The sequence below is a fragment of the Sinocyclocheilus rhinocerous genome, unplaced genomic scaffold (genome assembly GCF_001515625.1).
Source record: "Sinocyclocheilus rhinocerous isolate Xijiao unplaced genomic scaffold, SAMN03320098_v1.1 scaffold1223, whole genome shotgun sequence".
NCBI lineage: Eukaryota > Metazoa > Chordata > Actinopteri > Cypriniformes > Cyprinidae > Sinocyclocheilus > Sinocyclocheilus rhinocerous.
Genome location: NW_015641045.1, coordinates 679,230 through 699,202, shown reverse-complemented (window position 1 = coordinate 699,202; position 19,973 = coordinate 679,230). Strand labels below are relative to the sequence as shown.

The 19,973-nt window shown below is 40.9% G+C and overlaps 1 protein-coding gene across 2 annotated transcripts in view; it reads right to left on the bottom strand.

Annotated features, from left to right (window-relative positions):
• Positions 1-19,973, bottom strand: part of pxnb (paxillin b) — a 41,097-nt gene that overhangs the window by 8,758 nt on the left and 12,366 nt on the right. The window contains exons 2-6 of one of the 2 annotated variants that reach the window (XM_016570838.1): positions 6,230-6,438; positions 5,535-5,617; positions 5,220-5,359; positions 3,652-3,844; positions 3,422-3,569 (exon numbers count right to left, since the gene is read on the bottom strand). In XM_016570838.1, the coding sequence (XP_016426324.1) occupies positions 3,422-3,569; positions 3,652-3,844; positions 5,220-5,359; positions 5,535-5,617; positions 6,230-6,438 (773 nt within the window). The remainder of the gene's footprint in view (positions 1-3,421; positions 3,570-3,651; positions 3,845-5,219; positions 5,360-5,534; positions 5,618-6,229; positions 6,439-19,973) is intronic. The other variant, XM_016570839.1, reaches the window with a different exon arrangement.

Sequence of the window (19,973 nt, the reverse complement as noted above, 5' to 3'; positions counted from 1 at the left end):
GGGGGGCGCTTTTGTTCTTCAGCAGGGGGAGGGGGGCGAGGGATCGGGGGAGACTGGGGAGGTGGGATCACCTTCCTCTGAGGAAGAGGAGACTCAGGAGGTATGATTATCTAGAGGAAGACACCGATAAGAAAGAAGAAGAGAGAGAAAGAGATGGAAAGCAGGAATGAAGAAGAAAAAAGCAGGTGATTACAGAGAAACGTCAATGCAATTAAGCAAAATAATTTTATAGGAATTGAATGGAGTGGAAACAGAATGTGCTGAATCCGTAGATCCTTCCCGTCTACCTTATCCACCTCCCTGTTGTGGTCTTCCCGTGAGCGTTTGGGGTTGGACATGACAATGACGCCTTCTGTGAGCCAGTCATCCGGCTGTTGCTTTTTTGGACGATCCTTACGGGCAATTCCCAGCTTGCCTTGCAGTTCATCAATGAGCCGGTCCTGGGAGTTACTCTTGTGGAAAATGAGGGGGCCCATCTTCCTACGTATCAGGCCGTCTCGGTACATGGGATGGACGTTTTGAATCTCCTTGGTACGTCTAATCACAGATTTGATCTGGGACAGCAGTACAAAAAAATCATCAAAATCGCTGGCGGTGGCTGGCAACTTTTTTCAAAAATGCTGGCGGGGAAAGAGTTAAGACTTTCTTGTACCATTTAAGATTATTAATGGCCTTAAATTTGATAACTAAATTTAAGCCTTTTTAAGGACCAGCTTGAAACCCTGACTACAAGATGGTTTCAAACAGAGTTCTTGTCTGAAACTCTCCCTGGGGCGCATCTAATGTAATCTAATATTTATGACCACGGTAGGAGGCTGAGCACACACAAACACACACACACACACACAACATCTCCAAGCTCAAGCATACAACATTAAATTTACAAATCCATAGAAGTTTTGTGATTATTCTAGAAGAGGACAGTAAGACAGAAGCTTAGCCAATGACAGCATGTCTGCTACTCTTGTGGAAAATGAGGGGGCCCATCTTCCTACGTATCAGGCCGTCTCGGTACATGGGATGGACGTTTTGAATCTCCTTGGTACGTCTAATCACAGATTTGATCTGGGACAGCAGTACAAACTCCTTGAGATGCCACATGACTCAAGAATTATTGATTATTGTTCAAAGAAACTAATAAAGGCAAGCAGGGATCTATGGAAGCATTCAGATGCAATCCAGGTGCAAAATCATTTAGCATGAAAAGTTGGGCGTTTGCATACATGGTGGTGGTTAGCACTGGTTATCAAGTTACTACTTGTTATCAAGTGCACAAAGGTACCATTGGTACCACTGGTTATCAAGCGCACACACAGCAACATTTAAGTTCTTACAATTACAATTTACCATAAATGGAGTGAAAACTAAATAATTAGAGTAAGGATAACTCAGTATTTCAGGGTGTAGAGCAACAATTATGACTTTTATCCATCTGACTAACAGGTTTTAATTACATCAGGCTTCTTCAATCTTGTATCTGGATGGCCACTTTCCTGCACATTGTAGCTCCAATACACTTGCCTGGAAGTTTGTAGTAATGCTGAAGACCTTGATTAGCTGGCTCAAGCTAAACTCTGCAGGAAGGTGGCCCCCCCAGGAGCAGGATTTGACACCCCTGATTTACATGCTGGCAATCAAACCACTGCAAGACTTGTCTGTAAAAACTCCAAACCAAATTCCACAGCATTCCAATCAACAAGCATTGCAGTCCTATCCGTACGTGTCCAGAGGCTGAGATCCTGTCCATTGTGCCAGCCGTATGCAGCATGGGAAGGTCCATCTGGGCATCTGGGGTTCCAGGGCAAGACGATGGAGTAAGAGAGCCATCCATCCAACTTGCCTCTGTCATTGGGGTCATGGAGCCATCAGGTCCTTCGTAGGCCATCTTCAGTTCCATGTCAGCCCAGTCAAGATCACTCCTGCAGTCTGACTGATCCTCCAAGAACCCGTCCCCCATTTCGCTCTCTGTACGAGTGTCAGGATGAATGTTGCTGCGATCCGCTGCTACTATTGTCTCCTCGTAGACTTCTGGTTGTACTTCCGAAGTGAGCCGTGAGGCCGCTGATGTGGTGATTAGAGCCTCGTTCTCAGGCCTGCTGAAGCTCATGGCAAGGAGTTTATCCAAGGCATCATCAAGACATGGCTCATAGGTTGGTGGTTGAAGGCCAGCGGGAGGCTGTCCTGATAATGGTTTTGGGCTTGAAGACTTGGGAACCACTACAGACGAGGAAGAGGATAGGATTAGAGGGGGTGATACAGCTTTGGGAAGAGACAGAAATGGTGATTCATAGACTGTAGGAAGTGGAGATCTGGAAAGAGATGTCATTGGACTTATAGGTTTTGCTTCAGAGTTGGAGAGATACAGATCAATTGATGCTGGTGTCATCAATGGGCTAACTCTTTCATTGGTTCTGCTGACCAGTGGGGCACTTGTTGGACTAGGAGACTTGGTGATAGGCGAATAGGCCTTCAGCCCAGAGCTTGTCAATTTGGCAGAAGGACTTCCCTCCCAGAAACTACAAAGGTCTCCACTTCCAGGTGTGGTAGTGGTGGTTATAGTCTGAGACAGAACCACTAGAGATTCCACCTGGGAGGACAGCAGGGAAGCAGAGACATCAATGGAAGAATCCAAGCCCAGGTCAGGTACTGGAGAAAAACGAGGACTGGATGCTACAGGTGGAGACAGTCGAGAGGAAGGCTTTGGGACAACACTGGACGGTGGAGGCACAGCCCCCGGTTCAAACTCCACAATGTGCAGTTCAAAGTTTAAAGGAGAGGAGAGACCTGGGGAATATCGTCTTGGTTCCACTGGGAGGGTAGGGGACAGGGATTTGGACACGGCAGTCGTAGGAGGAGGGTGGATTTCAGCAATGGTAGTAGTTTGCTCAAACATTGGCTCAGAGTTCAGGGAGCCCAAAGAACTTGGCTGGAGGACATAAAGGAGGGACAGGGGAAGAAAGAGGAGAAACAGAAGATAGTGACAGATTAAGGAAAGCAGAGAATGAGAAATAATTAAGAAAAAGCTTTAATGAGATATACAAAACAGCTGAGGAAAAAACAAAACAGATTCTGGATGCAATGTTGAAGTAATGAGATGAAATTTAAGCTAGAATTCATAGACAAGCAGGAAAAGATTTGCAAATAAATAAACTGGTTGTGATGGTCAGATGAAGACCAGCCAGGGTAGTGTTTCCCAACAGCGCCGTAAGCCCAAGAAGATTGTAGACACCATTGGCACAAATGGTCTCAACTATCTACTTACAACGTTTTTGGGAAACGCAAGCCCAGATTGTCAAGCAGTAAGTCCTGAAAATAGATCAGCCAAACAACATAGTTCAGCACACATTCCCAGACACAACGTCTCTTCAACTCACTTACACCGTCCTGTAAGTGTCACATACACACATATACACACACTCACATTGCTCTGCACCTTAAAATCTGACAGGCAGGCCATGAGCTCATCCAGTTCTCGTGTAGCGGAGGTGGCTGATATTCTGCCTTGCTGCTCGGAAGGTGTGTCCACCTGCCCATCTGTCAATTCCCTCGTCAGAGCACAGGGGCTTGGCCTGTTTATGTAAATTACAGCATTCCATTAAAATCCTCAATGCAAATCCATGTTTCTCCATCTACAGCTGAGAGAGATCTTACGTTGTGAAAGGCACAGAGCTCTCCAACTCATTCAGAAGACTTTCCACAGTGGGACGGCCATCATCTGTCCCCTTCGTTCCATTCCTCTGAGGCTTGTCCTGGGCTGCCGGTGTCAGTGTGATGCCTGGGTGGGCTCCATTTTCCTGGATATAGTGGGCAACACTGCAGGGGGGCAATGGAGGTGCAACATCTTCTGCAAAGAGGAAGTTTCAAAGTACGATTACATGTTTTTTTATATCTTTATCCATAATCAAAGCAGTACAGCGGGTAAAATAACTATTGAACACGTCACCATTTTTCTCAGTAAATATATTTCTAAAGGTGCTGTTGACTTGAAAGTTTCATCAGATGTCGGTAACAACCCAAGTAATCCATACATACAAAGAAAACATAAATAAGTTCAGAAATTAAGTTATGTGTAATAAAATGGAATGACACAGGGGAAAAGTATTAAACATATGAAGAAAGGGAGGTGCAAAAAGGCATGGAAAGCCAAGACACCAGCTGAAATCTATCAGTAATTAGAAAGCAATCCTGCCCCTTGCCAGTGGAAATTAATATTAGCTGGTTCAGTCCCAACACCTACAGTACCAGGGTGATGAAGATGAAACAAGGGTGGACATTTCAGCAAGACAATGATCCCAAACACAGCCAAGGAAACTCTCAATTGGTTTCAAAGAAAGAAAATAAAGCTGCTAAGCTGCCCAGCCAATCACCTGACTTAAATCCAATAGAAAATAGGAACTAAAGATCAGAGTTCATAGAAGAGGCCCACAGAACCTTCAAGATTTGAAGACACTGTGGAAGAATGGGCCAAAATCACACCTGAGCAATGCATGCGACTAGTTTCTCCATACAGGAGGCGTCTTGAAGCTGTCATTACCAACAAAGGCTTTTGTACAAAGTATTAAATACATTTCAGTGGTTCAATACTTTTTCCCTGTGTCATTCAGCCAAGGAAACTCTCAATTGGTTTCAGAGAAAGAAAGTAAAGCTGTTCGAATGGCCAGCCAATCACCTGACTTGAATCCAATAGAAAATAAGAACTAAAGATCAGAGTTCATAGAAGAGGCCCACAGAACCTTCAAGATTTGAAGACTTTGTGGAAGAATGGGCCAAAATCTCTCCTGAGCAATGCATGCGACTAGTTTCTCCATACAGGAGGCGTCTTGAAGCTGTCATTACCAACAAAGGCTTTTGCACAAAGTATTAAATAAATTTCAGTAGTTCAATATTTTTGAAGAACTTAAATGTTGCTGTGTGTGCGCTTGATAACCAGTGGTACCAATGGTACCTTTGTGCACTTGATAACAAATAGTAACTTGATAACCAGTGCTAACCACCACCATGTATTTATTTCTGCACTTATTTGTTTTGTTTTATTTGTATGTATGGATTACTTGGGTTGTTACCGACATCTGGTGAAAAATTTCATGTCAACAGCACCTTTAGAAATACACTTACTGGAAAAAATGGTGACGTGTTCAATACCTATTTTACCCGCTGAATAAATATTCATGCATGGCAATAAATTTTTCGGAATGCCTTAAGTGTGTCTTCATCTTTACCTGTAGTGGAGTAAGATGGGGCATTTTGCTGTACAGCGTTGAGTTCCAGAAGAAGGGGGTCCAGTTCAGACAGGTTGCTGCCCAGGGCAGAAGTCATGGCTGTGGCCGATGAGTCTGAGTGCTTCTGCTTGTTAGGAAAACTGGACCAATAGAAGTGTGCCATTTAGGGTTTGATTTTTCATAATAGCAGGACATGGGCAAATGGAAGGGATATTATGGTGGATAACACCACAGAATGACAGATATTTAATACACATTTTGTTTGACTATTATCAGTACGAGCTGTCAATTCTCATCTGTGACACTGTAACTCACCTGTAAACGTGGTCTTCTTCTGTATGCGAGGCTGGTGGGCTGCTGTCCCGAGACAACGTGCTTTTATGAGCAGAGCCCAGAGACTAAATTTCAACACAAGAAAAACCAAAATGCATAATGTTTTATGCAAATCTATATTGCAAATGTAATAAATCACTGATTCTCAACTGGTGTGGCACAGTCCAAAATGGGCTGGGCTGGGCCAGTTGAGTTTATTTTCAGTATTTTTATTTTAATAAATTTTACATTTTATGTGTATATGTGTATAAAGCATAATATGAAATGTAAATCCTTATTTTAATTAAAATATTTTAGTTGTATACATGCATATCAAGTGACCATTAACCAGAAAATGAGCAGTCATTAATCAGAGAACTGTAAACATGTGTTGTTAAATTATGGAAACATTAACTCAAAATCTCAAGGGAACTTCAGGTAAATATTTTAGGTCAAAGTGTCTTGGCTGACAAAAAAGTTGGTGACCCAACACAGTAACAAAATTGTTATATTAAGTCAAGGACTCCCAAAATTAATGCCCAATGTAAAATCTGGGTACTAAGTAAAATCAGTTGAGAACCCCAGGTAAAGTACAGAACATAAAATATTTGCACACATTAGCAATAACAAGACACACTGAGGTGTTATGAATACTGACTAGCTTATTTTGGAAAGTCCTAAGATAGGTTGTGCCGAACCTGTTGCGAGGAGTGCTGGGAGTCCGGCCGCGGGGACAGCGATCCGTTCAGGGCCTCAGATGTGGGTGGAGGGGGCAGGGGCGGAGGAGGGGAGTCATCCTGAAAAAGGTGCCCTCCGGTGGGGTAGGAATATGGTGTCTCCTCAGGAAGAAACACTGGGCACTTGGAGATATGGGCAGTGGAAGACTCGAGATCTGCAAGCAAGGCGTCTGTGCAGAAAGAAGAAACAGAAGTTAGTAAAGGTTTCTCCAAGAAGTTTTGTTTTGCATGACTTTTTTCTGCTCTCCCTCTGACTACCATAATATAAGTCTGTTTTGCTGCTCTATAAGATAGGAGTTAAGTAGGAATGTTAAGTGTCACATTTTACATCAAACGAATTTGTTTCAGAATATGAAGAAAAGTTTCCCTTTAAATTACAAAATGCAAATATACCATCAATCAAAAGTTTGGGGTTGGTAAGAGTTTTTATTTTTTTTCTTAGAAAGTCCCTTCTGGTCACCAAGGCTGCATTTATTTGATCAGAAATACAATAAAAACAGTAATATTGTGAAATATTACAATTTAAAAGAGCTGTTTTCTATGTGAACATATTGTAAAATGTCATTTATTTCTGATGCAAATCTGAATTTTCATTACTCCAGTCTTCAGTCACATGATCCTTCAGAAATCATTATAATATGCTGATTTGCTGCTTAAGAGTCATTTCTAATAATCGTCAATTTTAATAACAGTTGTGATGCTTAATGTTTTTGTAGAAACTGATATCATTTCTTTTTCAAAATTATTCAATTCAAGTTTATTTGTATAGCGCTTTTTACGATACAAATTGTTGCAAAGCAACTTTACAGAAAATTAAGTTTCTACAATATATTTAGTAGTAGCTTATCAGTGGTGACTATCAGTTAATGTACATATGGCAGAAATGTACGGAAAAATCAAACAGACGATGAACACTATTAACAGCCATTATTATATGATGCAATCAAACTTATAGCAAAATTTGGTAGTTAGCAAAATTATTTGATGACTAAAACGTTTAAAAATTAGCATTTATTTGAAATAGAAATCTTTTGTAACATTATACATGTCTTCACTGTCATATCCTTGCTAAATAAAAGTATTTATTTCTCATGTTTGAATGGTATGTAAGTTTGCAAAAAATCTATAATAATTTTAAAGTAATACAAACTCTAATGCAGCTAGACACATGATTAAAGGGGAAAGTCTCTGAGAACAATGAACAACAGTCTTAAAAATAAGACATGAGCATGATATTTCTCTCTAGCAGAGAGGGAGAGTGTGAGGGTCTCCAATCACAGATATGATGTTTGCTTGTGTGAGTCAGTCGGGCATTCCAACCTTTCTAAGCATCCTCAATCATGTTACTAAATACAGTCCTTCAGCGGCAGCTATGCCAGTCCTGGTGCAGCTGTAGCGCCAGAACCAAAGACCCTCTCAGAGGGGTTTTTCTCACAGAAACAAAACAGAAAATCAGTTTGGGTCGGTTGAAATACACAAGAGGGGTTTTATGTGGTCCACTTTTTGTATGATGCCATAAAATAGTCCTTAACTACAGCACAAAGTTGTTTTATTTAGCTTGGTTGGGTCATTGTCTCTGCATTGTGTCAACTGGCAGGTAAAAGCCTGTTGTGACGGACCGCAGAGACCCTGTCAACACATCCGTCATGCTGAGCTTATGTCACCACACTCTTCTGGTCCTGCAGTAAGAGTTGAGCTATGAACACAATCTGTCCCACAGGAACAGACCCGTCAATATGAGGAACTGTGACAGAATTACAGGCGTTCACTTCACTACTAGGGATGAGATGCATAACAATATGCATGTTTAAAACATCCAACATAATACAGAAAACTACAGTCCAGTCTGCAAACGCTGCTGTTGCTTTATTGAGTTTAACAGGAGCAATAGATTTTTGAATCTTCATACTGTTGTGGTCACTTTTGGTTTAGACAGGTTTACAGTTGCCACACGTCCCAATATGGCACATTGTAGACAGAATTCAACCACTGTGCATTTAATATTTTACAACGTCTTTGAATGGGACCAAACTAATCATACTTAAAATATGACTTTGTTTGAATTGTTCATTTTTAGTTATACTGCATTGAAAAAAAAAATTGGCGTAGAAACAATTTTCACTCAGAAATTGCTGGTAAATTTCACACATACTTACAAAGAAATAGCAAGCAACACATTGAATTAAACATGAAATTTTGTAACAGAAAGACTGAAATAGTATTTTCATATAAAACATAATGCAATAATTTTTGTTTTATTATGTAAATAATTTTAAATAATTACAATTATTTGTAATTTTTTTACAGTGTACTAATAGGCTACTATAAATAGCAGTTTACTTATTATTACATTGTAAAAAATGGTGTTGAAACAATTTTCACTTCAGAAATTGCTGGTAAATTTTACAAATAATTACAAAGCAGCAGCAAGGAATACATTGAATTAGAAAGACTGAAAATGTATTTTCTTACTTCAATAATCTATGTTTTACTTGTTTTATGTGCCAATAATAGTACTTTGTGCACTGATACTATTAATAATTTTAAACGTATTTTAAACGTTTGCATCCATCATATTCAATTATTCTTTATTTGTACAGTATTTAATTCACTGGATTATCCCAAAATAGCCATTATTTAATAGTTATGTATTATTTTTAAAACATTTTGGTGTTGAATTTACAGATACCTTTGTCATTATAGATTTTGGTCATACAGTTCATCCCTGTGAATCCAGGGTTACACTTTATTTTGATGCTCCCCTAGACATTCTGTTGACTATAAGTAACTTTGCAACTACATGTCAAAAGCTCCATTAGAGTATTAGTAGACTGGTATGTTATGGTTACACTTTACTGTTAGTAGAATAAGTTGACATGCTTGTAAATTTACTTATAGTCAACCAAGTGTCTAAGTGTTACCAAATCTAGCCTGTCCTTTACGTACAACCATTACACCCTTCACTGAGTTGCCAACAAAAACCTTGGAAAGACAGACAGAGAGTCAGACAGAATTACAGACATGCAGCTAGTCTAAAACGGTCTGATAAAGGCCTTAACTCACTCTTTTCTCATGCACCTATTCATCCATCCATGGGGTCAATAATAGCCTGCACATAGCGTACAGGCAGAGATCTCCTCTGCTAATGATCGGAGTGACGCTGGCGTCCTGACAGTACAGCCAGACACCCGAGCTACTGGAACTCTTCCTCAAAGTTTACGAGTCGACACATCAAAACCAACCTCACAGCAGACGGCTATTAAAAACGTGATGGTTGCAGATCAACTATGATGAGAGGGTAAATTAACACCTAGAAAGATCACAGATGAGCGCACGACTCTGAGATCTTTCTCATGCACCTATTCATCCATCCATGGGGTCAATAATAGCCTGCACATAGCGTACAGATGATCGGAGTGACGCTGGCGTCCTGACAGTACAGCCAGACACCCGAGCTACTGGAACTCTTCCTCAAAGTTTACGAGTCGACACATCAAAACCAACCTCACAGCAGACGGCTATTAAAAACGTGATGGTTGCAGATCAACTATGATGAGAGGGTAAATTAACACCTAGAAAGATCACAGATGAGCGCACGACTCTGAGATCCCAACAGTGTTAGTTAACAGACACGGGGTTCATGCAAAACATGGAAATATCAGGAAAGATAAAAATTGTTTTCATGATTTTTAAAAGAATTTCTTTTTTTTCCACTTTTTTTTGCATGCATGCTACTATTACATGTATGCTCGCTGAATATAACAAAGTTCATGTGTATAATTTCAAAAATGAATAAAATGCTACCATAAAAACACAAAGCACAAAACGGTTTAAAAAAATATATTGTCAAATTGTTCTAGTTACGCTCAGTTCTAAAATAGTGGATAGAAATGACTGATTTGATTTATTCAAAAGAACAAACCAGTCTGAATGATTCATTGGGAAATCCATCTAAACATGAATGACTTTAAAGATTTGCAAGCGAATCATTCTGAATCTAATCGCATTAATAATGGAAACAGAATTATTTCTAGAAGTCTCTTAAGCAGTAATCGCAAACAACTAGTCATGTATTTCGGTAAACTTGAAACACAGCATCTAAACGTCTCTTTCTTGAATTCACACTATTTTTAACAGTGAAATGGAGTACCGTCTGATACTATCCTGGTTTAGAAGTTAAACAGGGGTCAAAACAGATCACAAACACGCAATGCATTAATGTTGCCTACAGGGAGCGAGGAGCAGAAAATGTACTCACTGAATCAAGAGAGTATTCCAGAATGTATCCCAATATTCTGTCACACCTGAGTGTGAGCGCGCGAGTGTGTGTGTGTGTGTGTGTGTGTGTGTATGTGAGAGGAGAGAGGGGTGAAGGGGAGGCACACACACAGCAGACGCCGTTCATTAACCCGGTCCTGCCCTCACAACTTTAAACACATGCAATGTTCCTGCATTTCAGTACAGTCATAAAACCATGAAATTACACAAATGAAAGTATGGGAATTATACTGTGAACAAAGACAACAACAAAACTATGAAAACTCAAAGTTTGAATTCCCAGGTATGCTGGCTGCTTTGCATTCACTTTGCAGTGTTAGTTAACAGGTAGTTAGTGTTAGAAAACAGTTACAGGGTTCTTATATAATCATGGAAAACGCTCTGGCTACTGACGTAACCTCGGTTCCCTGAGATAAGGGAATGAGTGTTGCGTTATGGGTTATCCTCCTGTTTACCCCGTTACTGAAGCCTGATTTGTTAACGTTTGTGTAACTGCACAAACCAATGGCACTTTAGCCCGCCAGAAAGGGCGGAGCCGACCTCTATATAAGTCGGCTCAACGCGCAATTTCATCAGAATCACTTCGACTGAAGCGACAGCTATCGATTTGCATGCAGCTTATAGTACGGCAAGTGATGCAACACTCGTTCCCTTATCTCAGAAAACAGAGGTTACGTCAGTAACCAGAGCGTTCCCTATCGAACGTTCAATTCACGTTGCGTTATGGGAACTATATCCAATCACGCAGTGCTATGAGCAGAAACATAACGATCTGCTCTACGAGCCCAGTTTAGAAGCACTAATTTAACGGCCCCTGAAACATGAGAGCTAAACTCAGTCCCGAGCATTAGCCTGGGATACTGACACAGCTGTTTCCGCCTCCGGGAAAAACCAGCAGTTTAAATGGATAAGATCCGTGCCTGCAAGGCAGGGATGTCCGAATTATAAAATCTAACAAATGTGGATGGCGACGACCAACCGGCGGCCGCACAAATCTCACTAATGGAAATCCCACTGGCCCATGCCCAGGAGGAGGTCATTCCTCTAGTTGAATGGGCTCTCACACCTACAGGGCACTGCGAGCCCACTGAGGCATAAGCCAGGGCGATCGCATCTACTATCCAACAAGATAGTCTCTGCTTTGTGACCGGCAGCCCTTTAGAGTGGCCTCCAAAGCACACAAAGAGCTGCTCAGACTGTCTGAACGTCTTAGAGCGCTCAATGTAAACTCTGAGTGCCCGGACCAGGCACAATAAGTTCTGACCCTGTTCACCCTCCACAACAGGAAGGGCCAGCAGGGAGATCACCTGGGCTCTGAACGGAGTTGAGAGCACCTTAGGCACATAACCGCTACGCGGCTGGAGAACGACTTTACAGTCGTTGGGCCCATAACTCGAGACAGGAAGGACTAGAGACTAGAGACAAGTCCCACGTCGGCACAGTCCTGGGACGAGGAAGATTTAACCTCCGAGCGCCCCTCAGGAATTTCAGCAAGTCGTTCCTGCTGATAGTCCGGCCAGCCACGAGAGAATGATTCACTGCGATGGCTGCCACATAGACTTTAAGTGTGGATGGGGTGCGCCCCTTGTCCAACAGCTCTTGCAGAAAGGTTAGCACGTTGGACACGTCACATGAGTTCAGGTCCTGATCTCGCGCTGAACACCAGTCACAAAAGACTGACCACTTGAGAGCGTAGAGACGTCTTGTAGATGGAGCTCTTGCTTCTAAGATGGTGTTTGACACTCTCACAGGGAGCTGGCTAGACTCCCGTCAAGGGACCAGACATGTAGGTTCCACAGCTCTGGCCGGGGATGCTAAATCCTGCCCTGTGCTTGCGAGAGAAGGTCTTTCCTCAGTGGTATTGGCCATGGGGATGCTGATGACAGCTGGACCATTTCCAGAAACCAAGGTTGGTTCCTCCAGAGTGGGGCCACCAAGAGGAGAGCACATCTCGTTTCCCTGACTCGCCTGATGACCCGAGGGAGCAGAGCGATCAGAGGGAAAGCATACAGATGGGTGTTGGGCCAATCGTGGGCCAGATCATCCCGTTGTGTTAAGAAATAGATTAAGCTGTGACAGTTGTCTTCAGAGGTGAAGAGGTCCACCTCTGCCTTGCCGAAAACTGACCAGATCATCTGAACCGGCTGAGGATGTAGTCTCCACTCTCCTGGAGCTACATTGTCACTGGACAGCATGTCCGCTCCCTGGTTCACTCTGCCCGGCACGTGAACCGCTCGTAGTGAGAGGAGTTTGCTCTGTGCCCATAGTAGGAGATGTCGAGTCATCCTGTACAAGGGACGTGACCTGAGGCCGCCTTGGCGATTGATATAAGCTACCACAGTCATGTTGTCCCCAGCTCAAGCTGAAGGCGTCAGTTGTGACCACCTTCCTCCTGGAGGTCCTTCCCAACTGCACACCTGATGAAAACAGGTGAGGAGTTGTCCAGGGGGGCCACAGCTTTGACGCAGCAATGGGTTACCCTGACGCGAAGTCGGCCCAGGTCCAGGGTTCTGAGCCCGCCGTCTTTTTTGGGAACAAGGAAATAGCGGCTGTAAAAACCTCTCTCGCTGTCTGCTAAGGGTACCTGTTCTATGGCACCTTTTGCAAGCAATGTGTTTACTTCGGACCGAAGAACATGAGAATCGTTGTTTGATACCAAAATTTTAATGACACCTCTGAAACGAGGAGGCCTGCGAGCAAACTGAAGCAAGTATCCTTGTTCTATCGTTTTTAGGATCCATGTTGACACGCCGGGAATGGCTTTCCAAGCCATCAGCCGGGTGGCAAGAGGCTCCATTTTGAATGACAGCTTGCCGTGTGAAGGCAAGGAACTGGCATGTGTGAGTGCAGGGAGAGGAATTTTGCTCTTTAAAGTATGTGGGTCTGCTATCATAGCGGTAATTTGATGGGACAAACGCAGGTTTTGCAGGACGTGCCCTGTTAGAAAACATCCACTCAGAGATGTTAGAAGAGACGGGGAGTAAATGCGAGCTTTCTTTGAGTGGTTCCGGCTTCTGCGAGAACAAGCCCTCTCCTCTTCCTGTTTGCTGGATCAGGATGGCTTTTGAGGCTCTTGGGTCCAGCACTACGCGAGTGCAGGGACCTTGATGCTTCGGGAAGGGATACTTCCTAGCCACTCGGGGGCACTGGTGAAGCCCAGGCTCCTGTTTTAGCGGAGGCTGTGGCGGCACCGGCTCTGCAGACTGTTGAGTGGATGCAGTCTTGGGGTGACTTGAAACAGCGCTCTGTGAAACCATCCACAGCCGAGCCAAAGAGTCCATTGGGAGAGACGGGGGAGTCCAGGAAAGGCCATTTTCTCAGCATCTCTGATCTCCGTTAAGTTTAGCCACAGGTGGCACTCCAGCACCACTAAGTTGGCAATGGCCTTGCCCACTGCCTGTGCCGTCGCCTTCGTGGCACACAGAACCAGATTGGTTGCCGTGCGTAGCTCTCTAAAGGTGCCAGGATCTCTGCCAGACTCGTCCATGTCACGGCGAAGTTTGGCTTGAAATACTTGGAGGACAGACATCGTATGCAGGGCTGAGGCGGCCTGGCCCTGGCTGTATAAGCCCTGTTGGCCAGAGCTGACATCATCCTGCAGGGCTTAGAGGGGTGCGCTGCAGACTTGAGCCTGCGGGTCGACGGTGGACACAGATGAGCCGCCACAGCCTCTTCGAGAGGGGGGAGCTTACTGTACCCTTTTTCTTCAGCGCCATCAACGGTGAGAGCAGCTGCGGTGGAAGGGTTAACACGTGCCGAGTAAGGAGCCCACCATGTTTTAGTGAGCTCGTCGTGAACTGCAGGCAGAAAGGTAGCTGGCCGCTGACGAGGTGAAGGCTGACGGTGTCCCTTTAAGAACCACTCGTCGAGGAGGCCGGGGGCGGGCTCTTCCGGGGTTGTCCAATCCAGGCCGAGTTCCTCTACTGCCTTCGTGTGGACGCAGATCAGCTCTGAGTCTATGCTGGGGTGTGCAGACTGAGATAGAGTGGGGGCTTCAGGCTCTTCGCCGGAACCCGCCTACTCTTCAGCATCAGATGCTGTCAAGGACATAGAGTCGTCAAAGATCACCTCCTCTTCAGAAGCACCGAAAGACACCAAGTCGCTCGCAGCCGACGAGGGCCGTTGATCCTCACGTGTGAAACACACCGGCGAACTGAGGCGCTGTGGGGAGAGTGAGGTACGCGGGCTCTGGGCCAACATAATCTCACTCGAGCCCGAGGGAAGAGGCCTGCTGCTCCGCTGTTTCTTCCTCTTGGGCGAGAAAGGAAACGGGAGAGCAGGATGGGGAGGACCGCCTTCGTGAAAGAAGGCGATGCGGGAGCGAAGGAGGGAGAGACTCATGTTCTCACAGTGAAATGGCGCATTGAGCCGGCTTATATAGAGGTCGGCTCCACCTTTTCTGGCGGGCTAAAGTGCCATTGGTTTGTGCAGTTACACAAACGTTAACAAATCAGGCTTCAGTAACAGGATAAACAGGAGGATAACCCATAACGCAAAGTGAAGTGAACGTTCGATAGGGAACCAGGAAATATCAAGAAATACTACAGTTGTTTTCATGGCATGGGAATTTTTATTTTATTTTATTTTAAACGCATTCATTGTACGCTTTTATTATTATTGGAGTTACATATACATACTGATATATATATATATACATACTGAAAAAAATGCTTATGTGAAAAAAAAATACTTCAACTGGAAAAATAAACTTTTTTCAACATTTCTTATTTTAATTTAGTCTCCTGTTTTAGCGGAGGCTGTGGCGGCACCGGCTCTGCAGACTGTTGAGTGGATGCAGTCTTGGGGTGACTTGAAACAGCGCTCTGTGAAACCATCCACAGCCGGGCCAAAGAGTCCATTGGGAGAGACGGGGGAGTTCAGGAAAGGCCATTTTCTCAGCATCTCTGATCTCCGTTAAGTTTAGCCACAGGTGGCACTCCAGTTTTTTGTTTACATAATATATGTGTGTACTGTGTATATTTATTATGTATATATAAATACACACTCATACAATACATATTTTAAAATATTTATGTATATGTATACATGTATACGTATATATGAAAATATATATGTATTTACATGTATATATTTATATAATTTATATTATATATAAATATATTTAATATACAAATATAAAATTTTTCTTAAATATATACATGCATGTGTGTGTATTTATATATACATAATAAATATACACAGTGCACACACTGACACACATATATTATGTAAACAAAAACTTTTATTTTGGATGCAATTAATCACGATTAATCATTTGACAGCACTAATATATATATATAAAATACACACACATGAAAAATTTATTAATTAGCAGAAGCTTTCAGATTAAAAGTTGAGAAACGAGTCGAGAGCATCCAAGCTTATACTCATTTTTTCGCTTACTTTATATAGACTTTCACAACATCAAGAGAAATATGTGAGAAACTCAGTGGATGCAGCAAGTGCTCCTTAAATGGCAGTCGGATATGTTGATATGTTTTACTCCCAGGAGCCTCTTCCTGGGAAACGGCTGCCTGTGTGCTGATGTCAGCAGGACTGTGGTGGGCCTCAAACGCCCACGTCTGCATCTAAATCTGAAATCCTAAAATAATCTGGCATATTAGATGTGGTCAATTAAAAACTGCATGTAAAATATGCACGGAAAGACAAGTGTGAGAGATTTACACAGTACACACAAAAATGGAGAATGTATAACAAGATCCACGATTAACCCTGGCCGTTTAACCGCATGGCAGCATATAGCCCGTCTATTTAAAGCATGGAGATCAGAGCACAAGTGAGTGCAAACGTACTGAAAATAAACTCTTCTGGGCTCCAGAGGAGCTGCACCTGGTGCCACGTGCCCACCACAATCATTACAACCTTACAGAGCACATTTACTGTCAATGCCACACATGCCTCAAACATTTCATTATACACAGCGGTAAGGATGAGTAATGCTTTATAGCTGTCTAATGCGGTGCTTCACGACTGATGGGGCACGGGCAAAAATATATCACAGGTGTGTTTAATAGGGTCAGAGAAAACAATGCTAAATGCAAATAGTAAAATGCAACTAACAATTTAATTGACTTGTCAATAGTGATGCACAAATGAATTTTCTACCAGAAACTGAAAGTTTTCATTTAGGCAGAAAACAATGCTAAATGCAAATAGTAAAATGCAACTAACAATTTAATTGTGACTTGTCAATAGTGATGCACAAATGAATTTTCTACCAGAAACTGAAAGTTTTCATTTAGGCGAAAACATAAATGAAAATAAAGTTTATTTAATAATTCAAATAAATTTTGCAAATTTATTTAATAATTACCACTCAAATAAAATAGTTAAAAAATGATATACAGACATTTATATTGAATATTTTCCATGATGCATAATTTTAATGGTCTTTTAATGATGATTTTTTACTCCAGTTCATTGTTGTAATATAACACTATAAACACAGATTTATATTTTTTGCTTTCATGCATTTATATTTGTTTATTTATAATGTCTACCAGAAACAAAAACAAAATAAAAGGTTTCGTTTAGCTGACAACCTAATTGAAAATAGTTTATTTAATTAATTTCTTCAAATGTACTTAATAATCATCACTCAAATAAATGCCGAGATATATACAAACATTTAAATTGCATATTTTAATGATGTAAGGATTTATACTCTTATTCATTGTTGAAATATAAACATTATAAACACACACCTTCATATTTGTGCATTTGTGCGTTCATTTTTATGTCTATCGGAATCCAAAATGAAGGTTTTCCTTTAGCCAGAAACATAATAGAAAATAAAGTTTATTTAATTAATTAATTCATCAATTGCACTTAATAATAATCACTCAAATAAAAACGGAGTTATATGGAAACATTTAAATTGCATATTTAATTGCATATTGCATATTAATGATGTAAAGATTTATCCTCCAATTCACTGCTGAAATATAAACATTTACGATTGGCTGTAATAAAACTTACATTATTTAATGTATGTCTTCATTAGTTAAAGACATAATGAACAGGTTAAATAAAAATATAATGAATATATAACAGAGTGCATATATTTAACAAAATACTCCTCTTTATTAGTTATTTTTTCTAGTCAACTAATGCGTTTTTTTAATGTTGCTGCTGAAAATTGTCAGCTGCCCAAAGGTTTTAGCACATCACTTTAGTGTTAGCTTTTATAAGGGAAGAGAAAACACTTAAAATTGCATCAAATCAAAACAAATTCGGCCAGATGGTCACATTACATACGAAAAGGTCCTAAAATCTTTTTTTAAATGCATGTACAAAAAGGTCAGTGTATCTATTAAGTCTATGTAACCTTAAATATTTATGTATGTTGTTAGGCCTATGCAGTTCATGATAAAATGAATGAATTTTGTTTCATTCTTTGGTGGAAATTACACCACAGTAAAATATTTATAACAGTTCCAAAAAACAAATTTACTCTACTAGAAATTGATAGTAGAAAAATTAAATAAACTAGTAAGAGCATGAGAAGTGCATTTTAAAGAGTTTATTTTCCAAAAGTGCCCTGAGAAGAAACTCCTGTGTAATAACAAAAGGCACAGAGGTGTAAGTGCAGAGCCAGGATATCCTGCGCACCACATGGCTATCCTGTTTTGGGAGTTGCCTGATTTGTAAAAGCAAAAAAAAAAAAAAAGAATGTTGATGATTTCGTTTTGTTAGTTCTCTACAAGACTGCAAGCTGGCTGTAAATGTTCGATGTCAAAGCGACAGCTTCACTGACACACAGTTCCACACTCGCCAGCATGTGTCAGTATGGAGTCAGGATTTATGATGCTCAGGGAGGGTCTGAGACTGTTTACTTCATAACCCAGTGGTTAGTGGATGTGATTAAGAATGCAAACAGGGGTGTGAAGCCAGACTTCAACTTAATCCACTTTATTACCAAAGCAGACAAGCTCACCTTGAACATCTAAAATCAGCAACACACCATAAACAAGACCAACTAGTGGAATCTTCCGCCCAGTGGTTAGTGGATGTGATTAAGAATGCAAACAGGGGTGTGAAGCTAAACTTCAACTTAATCCACTTTATTACAAAAGCAATCAAACTCACCTCTAAAATCAGCAACACACCATAAACAAGACCAACTAGTGGAATCTTCCACTTTTTAAGACATTTTAACCCAGGGGTTACTGAATGTCAAATATTTTGGGTTAAACAACTCTGACATGCAGCAATATACAAATTTTGATGTGTAACAGTTTGTTTAAACAAAAACAAGCAAACAAACAACCAAAAATTAATCAACATATACACTGCCTTTCAAAAGTTCAGGGTTGGTCTTTTTTTGTTGTTGTTGTTTTTTAGTTTTTGTCTCTTCTGCTCACCAAGGCTGCATTGATTTGATCAAAAATACATTAAATACAGTAATACTGTGAATTATTACTACAATTTAAAATAAATTTTTTTCTATGTGAATGTTAAAATGTAATTTATTTCTGTGATCAAAGCTGAATTTTCAGCAAAACAAAAACAAGCAAACAAACAACCAAAAATTAATCAACATATACACTGCCTTTCAAAAGTTCAGGGTTGGTCTTTTTTTGTTGTTGTTGTTTTTTAGTTTTTGTCTCTTCTGCTCACCAAGGCTGCATTGATTTGATCAAAAATACATTAAATACAGTAATACTGTGAATTATTACTACAATTTAAAATATTTTTTTTTCTATGTGAATGTTAAAATGTAATTTATTTCTGTGATGCGCAGCTGTATTTTCAGCATCATTACTCCAGTCTTCAGTGTCACATGATCCTTCAGAAATCATTCTAATATGCTGATTTGCTGCTCAAGAAAACTTTTAATTTGATTTGCTGCTAAGAAACAGTGATACATTTTATTTTTCAAAAGAACTGAATTTATTTGAAACAGAAATCTTTTGTAACATTATAAATGTCTGTACTGACGCTTTTGATCAATTTAATTCATCCTTGCTGAATAAAAGTATAGATTTCTTTAAAAAAAATGCATGCATGTTAAATGTTAGAAACTATAGCAATTAAGGTGATTAAATAATGGAAGTCAATTATTTCTTATTATCGTAGTTACATTCTGCTTCATAAGATATTTCATAGATAATATTAAACTCAGCAGAGAGAGGTTTATAAAAAGCAACTGAAGAAATTAATATGAAACGTTATCTGAAAGCACAAGGCTTGAAAAGAGGCCAGGAGTGACACTGAACAGAGAACACACAGAATAAAGTGTTGTAGAGAGTCTCATTTTTCATCGTATTATTCATTTAAGAGGTAGCTTCCAACTCTATCTCTGTCCTACTTGGAATCTGAACAAAGAATTCCACACATTCCATCAGAGAGCTGCCAAAGAAACACTATAGGAGAGAGAGAGAGAGAGAGAGAGAGAGAGAGAGAG